This window comes from Triturus cristatus, chromosome 6, assembly GCF_964204655.1.
Source record: "Triturus cristatus chromosome 6, aTriCri1.1, whole genome shotgun sequence".
In the NCBI taxonomy this organism is placed as follows: Eukaryota; Metazoa; Chordata; class Amphibia; order Caudata; family Salamandridae; genus Triturus; species Triturus cristatus.
In genome coordinates, this window is record NC_140589.1 from 915,244,505 (window position 1) to 915,258,111 (window position 13,607).

General features: G+C 47.5%; 1 protein-coding gene across 1 annotated transcript in view; it reads right to left on the reverse strand.

Annotated features, from left to right (window-relative positions):
- The window catches only part of GRM1 (glutamate metabotropic receptor 1), a 767,592-nt gene extending 754,466 nt beyond the window's left edge, over positions 1–13,126 (reverse strand). The window contains exons 1-2 of the mRNA XM_085609740.1: positions 13,113–13,126; positions 12,336–12,571 (exon numbers count right to left, since the gene is read on the reverse strand). Coding sequence (XP_085465866.1) covers positions 12,336–12,571; positions 13,113–13,126 — 250 coding nt within the window. The remainder of the gene's footprint in view (positions 1–12,335; positions 12,572–13,112) is intronic.
- Between the last annotated feature and the right edge of the window lie 481 nt (positions 13,127–13,607).

Genomic DNA, 13,607 nt, shown 5'->3' on the forward strand with positions numbered 1-13,607 from the left:
GTTCGACTACCAATGACACGGCGGACAAACTGCGGACTATACCCTTCCCTTCCACAGGACTAGTCATCCCCGGATGGACTCTGGCTGGCCCTCCACCGGCTCATATTGTGTAGTGTGCTCGGCATTGCCCTGTACCGCTCCAGCTGCAGAAGTGCACAGGATGTGCAATAAACAACCAGTGACACACTGCTGTGTCATGTCTTTCATCAGTCATGTATGCATGTGTGGATGAATGTAGAGACAGTGATTTCCATTGCGTTAATGTTGCTCATCCTGTGGGATGCCAGTCAGAGGGTGCTACATTGCATTTTGTGTACCGGGTCCCGTGGACACTACAACAGGGACACACGCATCACTCACTTCCTTGTCCGGACATGGACTGAACCACGCCCAAAGCCCACGAGTCATTGTTGCAAGCCCTGTGCTGGTCTGGCGTACGGCAGGCCAGACCACTCCGCTTACGCTCCAATGGGGGGCCCTCGTTGCTACCCGTCGCAGGCGTACTCGCTGGTGGTGTGCAGGTCACTGATCTAGTTGTCAGCATGTCACAACCACTCCCTGAGGGCAGGTTTGCACACACACCACACCCATCCGGCACATGCGTCACTGGCCATGTGACTGCGCCAACATATTGGGCTGACGACGTCACATTCCCCTCTTCTGGTGGTGACTGGATGAAGGACGCTCCACGGTTCTCAATCATAAACGACCCATGAGTTGTTGCGCACAGGGTTGGTGGCACCCGAGGCGTTGCGTACGGCAATGGCATACCACCATGTGGCATTGACTGGGGTTGCACAGCGTTATTCTCACCCGGAACATTGCGGTGGGACAGGCACCCCGCCTCCGGACGGTGTTTATGGGTGCACTGAGTCGGTGGCACCTTTAGCTGCTGAGCGGGTTTGCAGCCTGCAATGATGCCCCATCCCGGCGGTCCGGCCAACTCATGTTTTGTGTGCCCTGCTGGACTGCAGTATAGGCCGGGTGCACTGGTATGTCCTATGCCATGGAGTAATCAAGACCCAGCACAAGATGTGAGACCTGGTGGCCTGCGGAGCATGGTTGCATGGTGTGGAGGGTGCCATGTCCGTGGGCCCCGGGCTTGTGGCCTGCAGCGGCACGTTGTGGGACATCCTTTCTACATGCCGGTGGCAGAAGGTGAGCAGTGAGGCCTGCATGTGCAAGGGCGGGCATGCTCCGATGTGCGGCGGGAGGGGTACCTCTGCCTGGGTGTGCATGGGCGGGCAGGCGCCGTTGTCTTGTGCAAGTGTGTGTACTGTGCTAGTCATGTATCTGGACTTTGTTTCAGATGACGGCCCTGACTCAGATGTGTGACCTGGTGTACTGCTATACATACCGCCAAGTGGTTGAAGACTTACCGGTGGCAGCAGGTGAGCAGTGTGGCCTGGGTGCACAGGGGTGGCACTCTCTCTCCCTCTCTTCCTCTCTCTCCACCTCTTCCTCTCTCCCTCTCTTCCTCTCTCTCTCTCTCTCTCTCTCTCTCACTTCCTCTCTCCCTCTCTTCTTCTCTCCCTCTCTTCCTCTCTCCCTCTCTTCCTCTCTCTCCCTCTCTCCCTCTGTCCCTCTCTCCCCCTCTCTCCCTCTCTTCCTCTCTCTCCCTCTCTCCCTCTCTCCCTCTCTTCCTCTCTCTCTCTCCCTCCCTCTTTCCATCTCTCTCCCTCTCTCCCTCTCTCCCCCTCTCTTCCTCTCTCTCTCCCTCTCTCTCTCTCTCCTTCGCTCTCTCTCTGTCCTTTGATGTGTGCAAGACACACCTTCTCGTCATGTTTTTTGTCTTGCAGGTTGTGACCGAGGGGAGCCGCCATGTGTCTTCATTTCATGTCTGTGTTCATTTTAATAAAGTTTCCCGTGTTGCTTCGAAAGTGAATGTGTGATGCTCATTTCTGTGACGACACATGCATTTCACCAGTTGTGATTGTGCGACATCAAGCAGATTATTTTGTAAATGTTTTTGTGTAGCTGATGTGGCATGTCTTTGTTCGGGGGGTGCCAAGAAGGGGTGGTCCGGGGGGTGGTGGCGGTGGGTGTTGTGGCCCTCTTGGGTGTCGGGGCCGCATGATGAGTGGCTCCATGGCATCTGTTGCACTTCCGTTGTGGCCCTGGGCTGGACTCCCTTTTGTGGTGCTGGCTGCCTTCCGACTTTACACCAGGTCAGAGCAGTGGTAGATTTCCTGCTGTTAACAGGTCTTATCGCCGGTTTTGTGTTCTTATCGCCGATCTGGCTGGTCGTTAAGAGTGTTGAGGAGTGGTATTGTCGCGGCTTTTGGCAGGGGACCGCCCACTCTGCATCTCATTAGCGATAGTTGCAGGGGTCCTCTGTGGCGATGTTTTTTGCGGCTTCTATCGCGGGTAAACTGGTGCTGTGGGCTGTTAGCACCAGGTTATGAATGGGGAGGTAAATTTATCATGCCCTTGGCTGCGATAAAGTGCAGTTAATTCGGCAATAGCTCCTTGTGAATACGCCCCATATTTTTGCCATTTTGTCACCCCCCTCAGTGATGACCCCCGAGGCTGCCCGCACCCACCGCACCCTCCTTCCTATGCCACTGCCTATGATTTCTGTGTCTACAAGTTGTGTGTAATGCTGGATTCAGGCAGCTTAGGTTCTCAGGAGTTTCTGGACAGCGAGGACATTATGCACCAGGCCCTGAGCTGTTTAGGGCCAGCACTACTTCAGCAAAATATATTTGTAGTTTTTTTCATTGAAAGCAAGCTGCCTGTCTTCATTAAGAATAAGGCAGCCTGGGGGGGAACGTTTCACTAGATGGTGCCACAAGTCATGTTTTCTGTTTCCCTGGCGTACATGTGTTTTTTAACACCAAAGAAAGATGCCTAAAGCACCAGGAAAAAACAGAAGAAGCATCCAGAGGGCCTCATATTGCACTTTTGCCTCAGGCCTTGCAAACTTCAGAACCCTGGAGGCAGCTTGTATTTCCTGCACTTGTGAGGGCTTGTGACGTCACGGAAGAGTGGTAAGGAATTGTTCCTGTAACGGGCTAGCTCGAGCGGCTTAGATGTCAAACCTGGGCAGAGAAAGGGTGGTTGGTCAATATGGTGAGTAGATCCTAGTCAAAATTCCCACAATGGAACTGTTTGTTGTTACTTCCTAGAAGATGAAACTGAAGCCCTTCTTTGCCAGATATGACTCTATGGCCCTTTATTAGACCTAGCATCATTGCCGTGTTTTTCCCCTGTCTTTTTTTGCTTCAGACCTCGTGTTTTTGACTGTTTGCTGCATTTCATTTTGCTGGTTTTGGGACTCTGGGCACTTTACCACTGCTGACCTCTGCTAAAGTTGCACAAGCTCCCTGTGCAAATTGTCTTGGTGATTGGTTCTTACATGTTTGGCACATTTGATTTACTGGTAAGTACCTAGTAAAGTGCACAACGGCTGCCCAGGGCCTGTAATTCAAATGCTACTAGTGGGCCTGCAGCACGGATTGTGCCACCCACATGAGTAGCCCTGCAACCATGTCTCAGATCAGACACTGCCGTGTCTGTGTGCGCAGTTCTGAGCTGCCATGCCAATCTGGCACTTGGAACCACTTTGCAAGGCCCAAACCTTCCCTTTTACTCCATGCAAGGTATGCCCAAGGTAGGCCCATTGGCAGGGTGCATTGCATTTAAAAGGTAGGACATGTACTGGTGTGCTTTACATGTCCTGATACTGAAATACCGCTTATTTCATTTTCACTATTGCAAGGACTATCTCCCCCATAGATTATCATTGGAGCTGCCTTGTACCCTATTACGAGTGTAACTTCCAATCAGAAAGGGATAGAGAGTTGGAATTTGGGGTTTCTGAACTCACAATTAACAAATACATCTTTTGGTAAAGTTGATTTTTAAATTGCTTGTTTGAAAATGCCACTTTTAGAAAGTGGACATTTTTTTGCTTTACCATTCAGTGCCTCTGCCTGTCTGCGGAATCCACATCTGAGGGAGGGTGACAGTGGGGCTGTTGTGCATTCACTCTAGGCGGTCACGCAAAGGGAGCTGAGGTGTGCCCTACGTATTATGGTAGCCCATCACCAGGCTGATGGGTCTTCCTGAGCTAGAGTGGTGACACAAAACTGTCTCACCCCCCCTGCCGTGTGTCTGGTGCCAGTTCAGGGAAAGACAGGGTATTGTGCACCACATACACATTAGGCATAACCAACATCATCCGCAGTGCACCATAGTAAGTACTTGTAGTGTGCACAGGTTGAAAAAATTGCCATCACTATGAATATCCTTGTAGTAGGCAACCTTACATCAGGGTACAACCCATCCACATTACCAGTGTACACACTACCATAGCAGAGAACAACAGTCAGCGTGGCACATGCGCTCCTAGGGGGTACCTGGCATCCTTGTGTCCTTCCCATAGCCTTCTGGCACGTGCCCACCTATAACAGGGGAATGAGACAATTCGGGATGGTTCCCTCCTACTCAGGAGCTTCTGATACTGCTCCTCTTTCTCGATGAGGAGCTGGGGCCTCCGTCGAAGTTTATTCCAGAGCTGTCAAACACAATCATGCCTCTCCCAAGTAGGTGCAACGAGGAGGAAAGGCACCCTCACTGCCTAAGTTGTCAGGAAACCTCCCCTCGCCACAGGCTGGCGGCCTACATGCGCGTGCTAGCCGTGAGAAGGGTGAAACTCAGCCCCATTCACTAATCACTGGGTGCCAGAGGTACAACTAGAGCCAAGTTTCGGGAGGGGCTACGAACAATTTCGGGGGGGGTGTTACAAAAGATTCCGGGTGGGGGGGCTGACTTTTCAGTGATATGCAGGAGCTCCAAGAAGGTCAAAAAAATAACAAAGCCTCATTAACACGGAAATGGTCTTTTAAAGACCTGTGAAGTACTCGGTGCGGCTGTGTTTGTGTGCCCAGGATGCTGTCTCAGTCCGGGCTGCCACACACGATGGGGGGGGGGGGGGCTGAAGCCCTTTGAGCCCAATGGGCGTTGCGTGCCTGCTGGGGGTTAAGTATATTAGGTGGCTGACACAAGCTGAAAAAGACCCAAGTGGTGTGAGGCAGCCTTCGGCGGCGCTAGAAGCTTGTTCCGTAGCTCTGCCTCAGGTTGGTTCGGCCCGGGATACACAGCTTTCCCCAGCCCCACACAATACCTTTCTGGCCACCAGAGAATAATGCACGGGCCCGCACCCACCAAGTACTCTCTTCCAGGAAGGTAGAGTGGTTCTTCCGTCACGGAGAACTCGCTTGGTTCCTTGTCCCCCCACAGCCTCTCCTCTTCTTCTTCTGACCTTTCTTAGACTGGGCGCAGCCGCAACTCTGTAGAGCCGGCTTTTGCAGAGGGTTGTGGCTGCGGAGTGCAATCGTCCTTCCGGTTTAGTTTGCTGGCAGGTGCTTCGGGTTGCATCTCCGGCTTTGCCACGGCAACCGTCAGGACTGCGCTCAGCTTTCTGTCTTGAAGCACGTCTTGGGCTCCCACTACATGCTTGGCCCGGAGACTCCCTTTGTAGAGCCCAATGCTCATGGGAAGGCAGAGCGAAGTGCTCGACCTGCAGCGCTACACATGCGTTGATCTCCTCCACAAGCACAATACGTATGGAAGCGCCCACCACACGCTTCTTGGTAGAGTTCACAAGCACTGGGAATGGCAATTAGTGCTCTCAATACGCTTTGCAACAGCAGGGTGGGGAAACACAGCACTCACCACGCGCTGTGTTAAATATCACACATGGCAAGCCACAAAGCCTTGGGAGGTCTCTGGGGCAGAGAACAGGTCACAGGCAGGCCAGCATGTAGGGTCCCCTAGCAGAGTGGCAGTCCCTTCAGCCACCCAGCAGGTAGTCACAGACAGCGATTCCTCCTGATACACAGCAGTCCTCAGGACACACAGGGCAGGACACACCTCAACCCCCCCCAAGGGACTGGCTGGAGTAGATGCACATCCCCTCTCCCCTGTCAGTCAGAACCAGACAGTCAATACACATCCAGGCAGGGCACAAATACACATAGCTCATGGAAATGCCCATTTCTAAAAGTGGAATTTCTAAAATAGTAATAATAACTCTACTTTCACCAATAAGCAGGATTTATCACTACTGTTCCAAACATACCAAACACGGTCAGGCTGCCCCTCTCATGTCAGGATTTACCACTGAAGCACATATCAGGGAATCCCCAATGCAACCTCACAGCAGTAAAAAACCAAGTAGGCTGTTTGTCACTACCAGGACATGCCACACAGTTAAGGCACATGTCCTACCTTTTATCTACGCCGCACCCTGCCCACAGGGCTATCTAGGGCCTAACTTAGGGGTGACTGATCTGTAGTAAAAGGGGAGATGCAGACATGGCAAACACTTTATATGCCACGTCACAGAGGCAGTAAACTGCACGTGCGGCCGGGTAGTGGCAGAGGCCTTAGACAGGTTTGAAAGGCTACATCAGTGGGTAGCGCAAGCAACACTGCAAGCCCACCAGTAGCATTTAATTTACAGGCCCTAGGTATATGGGATAGCACTGTACAATGGACTAATAGTTAAAATAAATATGTCAAATAGGTGTAGACCAATCTTACCAAGTTTACAAGAAAGAGCATATGCACTTTAGCACTGATCAGCAATAATAAAGTGCCCATAGTCAGAAAACCACCAACATCAGGCAGGAAAAAATACAGGAGGAAGGCAAAAAGTTCTGGGATGACCCTTTAAAAAGGGCCATGTCCAACAACCAGGAAGTGGAGTTGAATGCTGTAGGCGGGACTGTCACTCTGCCTGTTGCTTTGTTGTGCTGACCTGCTGCGTGCTGCTTTGGTCCTGGGAGTGACAGGAATGGACTTTGCTTTCTACATCCTGCTTTCCAAGGTTCTCCAAGGGCTTGTGCATGCTTGCCTCCCATTACGAAGTTTCGTGCCATCAAAGACATTACCTACCAGTGCATGGCCTCTTATGTTAAGAGAGCCCTGACTTGCAGAGTGGTGACAAATCTAGTCCCTTTGCCCTTGAAAGTAGAATCAGGAAAACAAAGTAGAAAATCCAGGCATTGACTCTCAGCACCTGAAAGTTCACAAGCAACCCAAATCCTGATCCCCATGTCATCGACGTCCATGGCACCCGCTCCTAATCTGACGCAGGGCCTGCTGTGCAGCTGAAGAATTGAGATATCACCTGCTTTGCAGCTGTGAAATCAACGCAGCACCGCTGCCGCATTGACACAGTGTGTCTGGATTTTCAGCGCCTCGTCCCTGGGCGCCAGGTTCTTCATCAACATGCCCAGCATTAAGGAATCAAGGCCTTGTATTCGGAGATCGGACCATCACTTTTCCTCACAGTAAGGAACCGACACATCACCTCCCCTGGCAGTAAGGAACCAGAGCATCACCTCCCCTATGAGTAAAGAACCAACTCATCACTTTGCTTTTCCGGCACCTCACTTCCCCTGCACCTGTTTTCATCTTTGCTGGTGACGCATCCCAGGTACTTTGTGCTATGAGTAATGAATCTATAGATCTGTATAGATTGAACCTACTTTACCTTTGAAAAGTGATATCTTAATTTGTGTATGTTGGATGTTTGTCATTTTGGTCTTGTTTGCTTCAGATTTATTTTTCTAAACTGGTGTGGTGTCTGTTTATAGTGTTTTCACTGCGTTACCGTATGTGTATGTACAAATGTTTTACACATTGCCTCGAAGATAAGCCTGACTGCTCATGCCAAGCTATCAAGGGGGTGAGAGGGGTTATCTTAGTTGTGTAATTCCTTTACCCTGACTAGAGTGAGGGTCCCTAATTGGACAGGTGCAAACCACTTTCAACTAGAGACCCCCGATTCTAACACACTTCAACGGTGATTGTAAGTGATGTTTATCTGTATAAACAGAAGACGCTGCAAGCCGATCCCCAATAAGAGGAATGTTCTGATTATTGGAGGTATTTAGATATAAAAGAAAAAATTCAAGTTCTTCCAGTCTATCTGAATTTGCCGTAAATGGGGATGGCAGAGGGATCCCAAGTGTGAATTCTCTATTCAGAGCTTTAAGCCCTGCCATCTCTGTATTGCAATCTTTACTTAAGTATTTCAATGCACCACTTTCATGCTTCATGTGTGGAAATGTAACCTATCAGGCTGGTAGCTACAGTGAAAAACATGTATTACATGTTTTACCAATGTTTTTACTAAATTTGAGCAGGTGCTGAATAATTCTGCTTGCTAAGCATGAATGTTCATAGATAACTCATACAACACACACAATACTTTTACTTATGGCTGCTTTAGAGGACGCGTCACCATTCATTAAATGACCTGGGATGTGAAGAGGAGGCAGGAAATGTTTGATGTAGGGGCACCTGCATTATGATCAATAACCACAATTAATTTCTAAGTGTTGGACCCTTGACAAAGACTAGATTTAAAATCGTGGTGTCATCGGAAGTGGTTGACATTTCTTGTGGAAATTCTCTAAGGGGCATATTATCAAGAAACGGCGTTAAAATTATCGCCGCTTTAGTGGCAGAAAACTGCTGCTAAAGCGGCGATAATGGGCTTGATAATATGCCCTTGAGAATTCCCATAGAAGCCCATTTTCTGGTGTCAACATGGGCTTCTATTGGAATTCTCTGCGGCATATTATCAAGCCCATTATCGCCGCTTTAGCGGTAGATTTCTGCCGCTAAAGCGGCGATAATTTTAACGCCGTGCTTGATAATATGCCCCCAGGTTGTTTGAATAATAAATAAATGTTTTAATAGGCACATCCACCAAATAACTACTTCAAATGGAAGATAGAATGCTATGTTTGGGAGACGGTTTTAGGGGATAGCTCCATTCAATGTAAAACATAGCAGCAATGGAAACTGACAGAACAAAACCAAGGATATTTTGTTATGTATGAACAAGAGATATATCTTATTTAGCTTCAAGGTTGGAAGAATCATTCAGCATTTGCAACCATCTGGCTTGAAAGAGGGTGGAAACCTAAGGACCTTAATGCTTCACACACCTTTCACAAACGCCTCTTCTAATGCATCCCATGGATTAACCAAAGACTGTATGAAGGAGCAGGTCTCTGAGAAGAAAAAAGAATGAGTAGCATTAAGGTAATAGAAAGAGGCAACCACAGTTCCATTACAATAAGGTAAAGAAGATTTTACATTATGAATAGATGTGGTCCATTTAATACTACAAAGCAAACACAAGGAGATGATGAGTGGAGCGCTGAAACGTTTCACTCACTCACCCCCAGTCATAGATCTGGGTTGAATCCATCATCGTTCTTTCGCTCACTTTGCCACTGAGGAGAAGTAGCTCTCACTATTGAAAAGGTTGGTGACACCTGGGATGGATATTTATTTATTTGTTTTTGTAGATTAAATTACATCTAGGGAATATGGTGGTTTTACTTGGAAAAGATGAGATCCACCAAAATGCAAATGTGGTAAAGTGGTCTGATCTCAATGTATACCTTCTAGATGAGAGCAGTACGAATGTACCTTCTGCCGTTGTGTTTCCTTCTAGTTGCCTTGATTAGAAACGGGTAATCACTATTACTCCAAGACAACTCTTCCTTGATACATCCATTACTAGATTCAGGTAAATCTTCCTCTCTACACTTGTAGAATTGCTACCTCTGCTCTTTCATACTCTGAAACTATCCAAAATAGGCTATAAATTTAAAAAGGACTACCTCGGAAAAGATTTCTCACATGGTTACTAAATCATCAACATCAAGTCTGAACAGTAATTCCTATATGAAACGGAGGGCTTGGAGTAAAGAGAGATATATCGGATTGTTCCACTCTCTCCTAGATATTATTAGATTGGAAAATATCTCCTACTCTAAATGATATGGGTGGCATTACCTTTGGCACACGTGTCTATCAACAGAGCCTTTATACGCATGCTCTTCTCCCAAATTCTTAAAAAGACAAGAGACAGAATAGTATTCCCTTGAGTTGCAAACAGGCCTATTACTAAACCATCTTCATATCCAGGCGAACATTGCTACTAGTGCAATACAACAATCCTGAATCGGTGGCCTGTGCTAATACACTTTCCCATCATCCAGTCCTCTGATATCTACCACCTAAAGAGAGGAAAAATGAGCCTTCACACATTCAGATATGAAAACAAATAATTCAGACTACACTGAAGAGCAGGTCCTTACCTGACAACAGGTCTAATTATAAGCCTCCATCCTGGTATTGAGTGGATCAAACCCACATCAATTGTTTAGCAATTGGGAGACCTATAGTAATGCAAACATGATAACTGCCAGTTGATTGTCTTGTGGCATCTGCCAACTGTTTCCCCAGTTTTACCCACGGCCTCACCCATCCATCAGTCGCAAAATATTCTGCTATTGTAGTTTTCCTAAATAAACTCTGACTTGAATTGCAGACTTACAACCCTGAGGACAGGGGCTGCAAAATCAAATAAAGTGATGAGCTAGAAGACTCAAATGAACACTGGCCCACAGGACAGCAAGCCGCGACATTCGCATGCCTCCCAGATCTCGCAGCTGTTGCCACGCGGGTGAAGTTTGGGTGAATAGTTTGGGAACTGCAAACTCACAGCTCTGGAAGGCAGCTAGAGCCTTGCACTATATTGGTGGGGCACCCCTATGTAGCACAGATCCTGAAAGGAAATCAAGTGGGTTTACTGCCTTTTAGCAAGAACCCAGGCAGAGGAAGCAGATGCACCACTAATATTAGGGAGATATTCTGGACAGAAAATCTCCCTGATAATGTTTTAGATAATAATATTAATAATACTGATTGTGATGATGATAATGATGATGATGATAATGATGCTAATGTGTTGCCTTAAATAAGCACTGCAAATACCAAAGTATTTTAATATCAGTGCAATTATCATCTTCAGAAGCAAAGAAATTTGAGTTGCTTGAATATGGTGCGGATGCTCCATCGAGGGACAGGGCTGTTTTTACACATGAATAGGGGCATTTTCATACTCATGAGAAGGATGCAGAACTGATGGTTACTCGACTGCGGCGATTACGTCAGAGTGGTTGAATAGGAGAGATGATCCAGGGACCATTCCATCTTGAAGTGGATCCATTTACATGCGAGGTTAACCTTCATGTCCAGAGCTGTGCTACACTATCTGGACTTTGTCCATCAAGAACAGGACAAAATCCTCACTGAGTACTTGTTCCGCTAGAGGAGCTATCAAAATGACCCTTCATCTCATAACAAACTGTACCCTATCACATAGTACTTCTGCCCTTCCTGGCGGAGAGAGAACAGGGGTAGGAATGAAGCCCAGATTTAGAAGACTACAGGAAAACCTGACTGTGCAGCTGTCCTTCATGATCTCATCAGTTGTCCTTGAGAAGTTCCCTTCTGATCCACACAATGTCCTGTTATGTCCCCTCTCAGGAGTCAGTGGGTAATCCACTGGCCTATCATATTGAGCAGTGGGAGTGATTCATTGCTGGGGAGAAAGAGATGAAACTGCCATCAAGCCACTGATGAAAAGAGTAGCAGTATTCCTCCTTCCCCAGCCCATATTTCAGTGACATGCATGTTACTCAGCCGCTGAAGGGATTCAAGGAATTAACTCATAGCAAGTCCACCTTTAAGAAGATCTGGCACTCAGAGACCCTAACCCTGAAGTTCACACTTGAGTCTCACTGAAGAGTACCAAATCTTTCTACTTCCTATGCCCAAATGCTGTTTGCATGTGGATCGTAATTACCAGAGGTCAAGAGGTTAACAGAAGTGCTTAATTTGTGAACAAAATAAGCGCCAGGAGGCCAGTGCAGCTTGCACCACCATGCAGCCAATGATAGTAACAACAAAATTGCTAACCTACAAGTTTGACAATTTGGACTATCACGGCCCCCAAACCTTTAAGATTAACTTGGACGGCAGGTAATAGTAATGTCATCTCTAAATTAGCCAGACACCGCCACTTTATTGTTAACAATTAAGTGCTGGTGCCGAGCACCGGGAACCACCGGCTCAAATTAAGCACTATCTTAACGCATGTGATAATTATTTCCTGCAATAAAGACCTTACCCAGAGTGTTCCACGTTCGATTTCGGCAGGTCAAAGATAAAGGTATGCAGGTTAAAACAGGGACATGTGGGTTTATTGGCGTAAAGTAGTAAATCCAAAAAATATATATGTGACCTTCTTTGATTGGAATGATGCGCAGCTAACACTTATTTAATGCAGTACCCACCATATTGGTCTGTAGCATATAAAAGGTAACTCACAATTAGGCCAAAATCAGCATAAAGCTAATCCAATTCCTGACTCGGCAGCGCGCTATTAAAACGCTATTAAAACGCAGAAATCCAAGCACACGTGCCCCAGTAGTAGTAAGAAGGATGGTTCTTACCTTTGCAGATTTTTTTAACATTGCGGTTCTCCTGTGGGTGCCCTGGAATGCGACACTGGAATCGATGCTGCCAGAACTCCTTGAACCAGGGGTTGCGGGTGTTGGTGTCTAGCCGCAGGCCTAGAAAATACTCGTCGAATGACATGACCTCTTCAGACTGCAGTTTGATCGTGATGCCCCCATTCGCTTCAGCTTCGTACCCTTCAATGACTTCATCTCTGTCGGCCCAGCCATCACTGGAAAGAGACAGAGGGGGAAATTCACTGTAAACAAACGGTGCTCTCTGCAAGTACGTCACAACGCGAAGAAATAGACTTTGCAAGTTTAAATCTCCCCCGTTTCAACTTCCTCAGATTGTACGGAAAGGCCAGATTCCACAAAAGCAGCCCAACAACGGTACACTGAAAGACTTTTTTAGTTTTGAGCATTCTGATTGCTTTAAGTAAATGAACATTGCGAACATTGTGAATTTATTTAACCCTTTAAGTATGTAGATTGCTTCGCAGCTACTGGTATTAACTTCACCTCGGGAATTTGAAAGTTTTATTAACTGGTTCTCTCATCGATTACTGATTGTTCCCATGCCGCACCTTAAAATAAGCTTTAAAATAATTTATGTAACATAAAGAGAAACAATGAGATGTAACTTCCTGTGAAGCTACCTGTAAATGCTAGGCATGGGGCCGTGGGTGGGTTGGTTAAATAGTGTGTGAATTGATCCTACTGATAACTATTTCGAAAGGTTAAGCAGACTTACACACTATTGGGCTGATTTACGTTTCCTGGCGCATCCCTGCAAATCAGCAGAGATGCGCCAGGAAACTTGCGACACGCATCTCAATCCATGTGCCACCACGGGTGCGCCGCATTTACAATGCTGCGCATCATGGTGCAAGGAAATGCAGATGCGTGTCGCATCTGCTGCCGTAAGGTTGGCGCAGTGCTGGAGTTGTGTCGCGGGCGCGACGCAACTCCGGCACTGTGCCAACCCTGTCTATGTCTAACATGGTGCGTCAAGCCTTACGCCTGCTTCAAGCAGGCGCAAGGTTTTGACGCAGGGGGTCGTAAAAGTGACTGAGTGAAATCTTGTAGATTTCACTCAGCCACTTTTCTGAGGCGTTCCTGCCCTGGAACGCACCCCCCCCCCGCCCCAAAATGCACACATGAAACCTGACGTAGGTTTCATGTAGCGCAGGTCTTTACAACATGACGCATCTCCCTAGATGCGTCACGTTGTTAATACCCCGCAGCATGGCGCTGGCTTTACGTCGC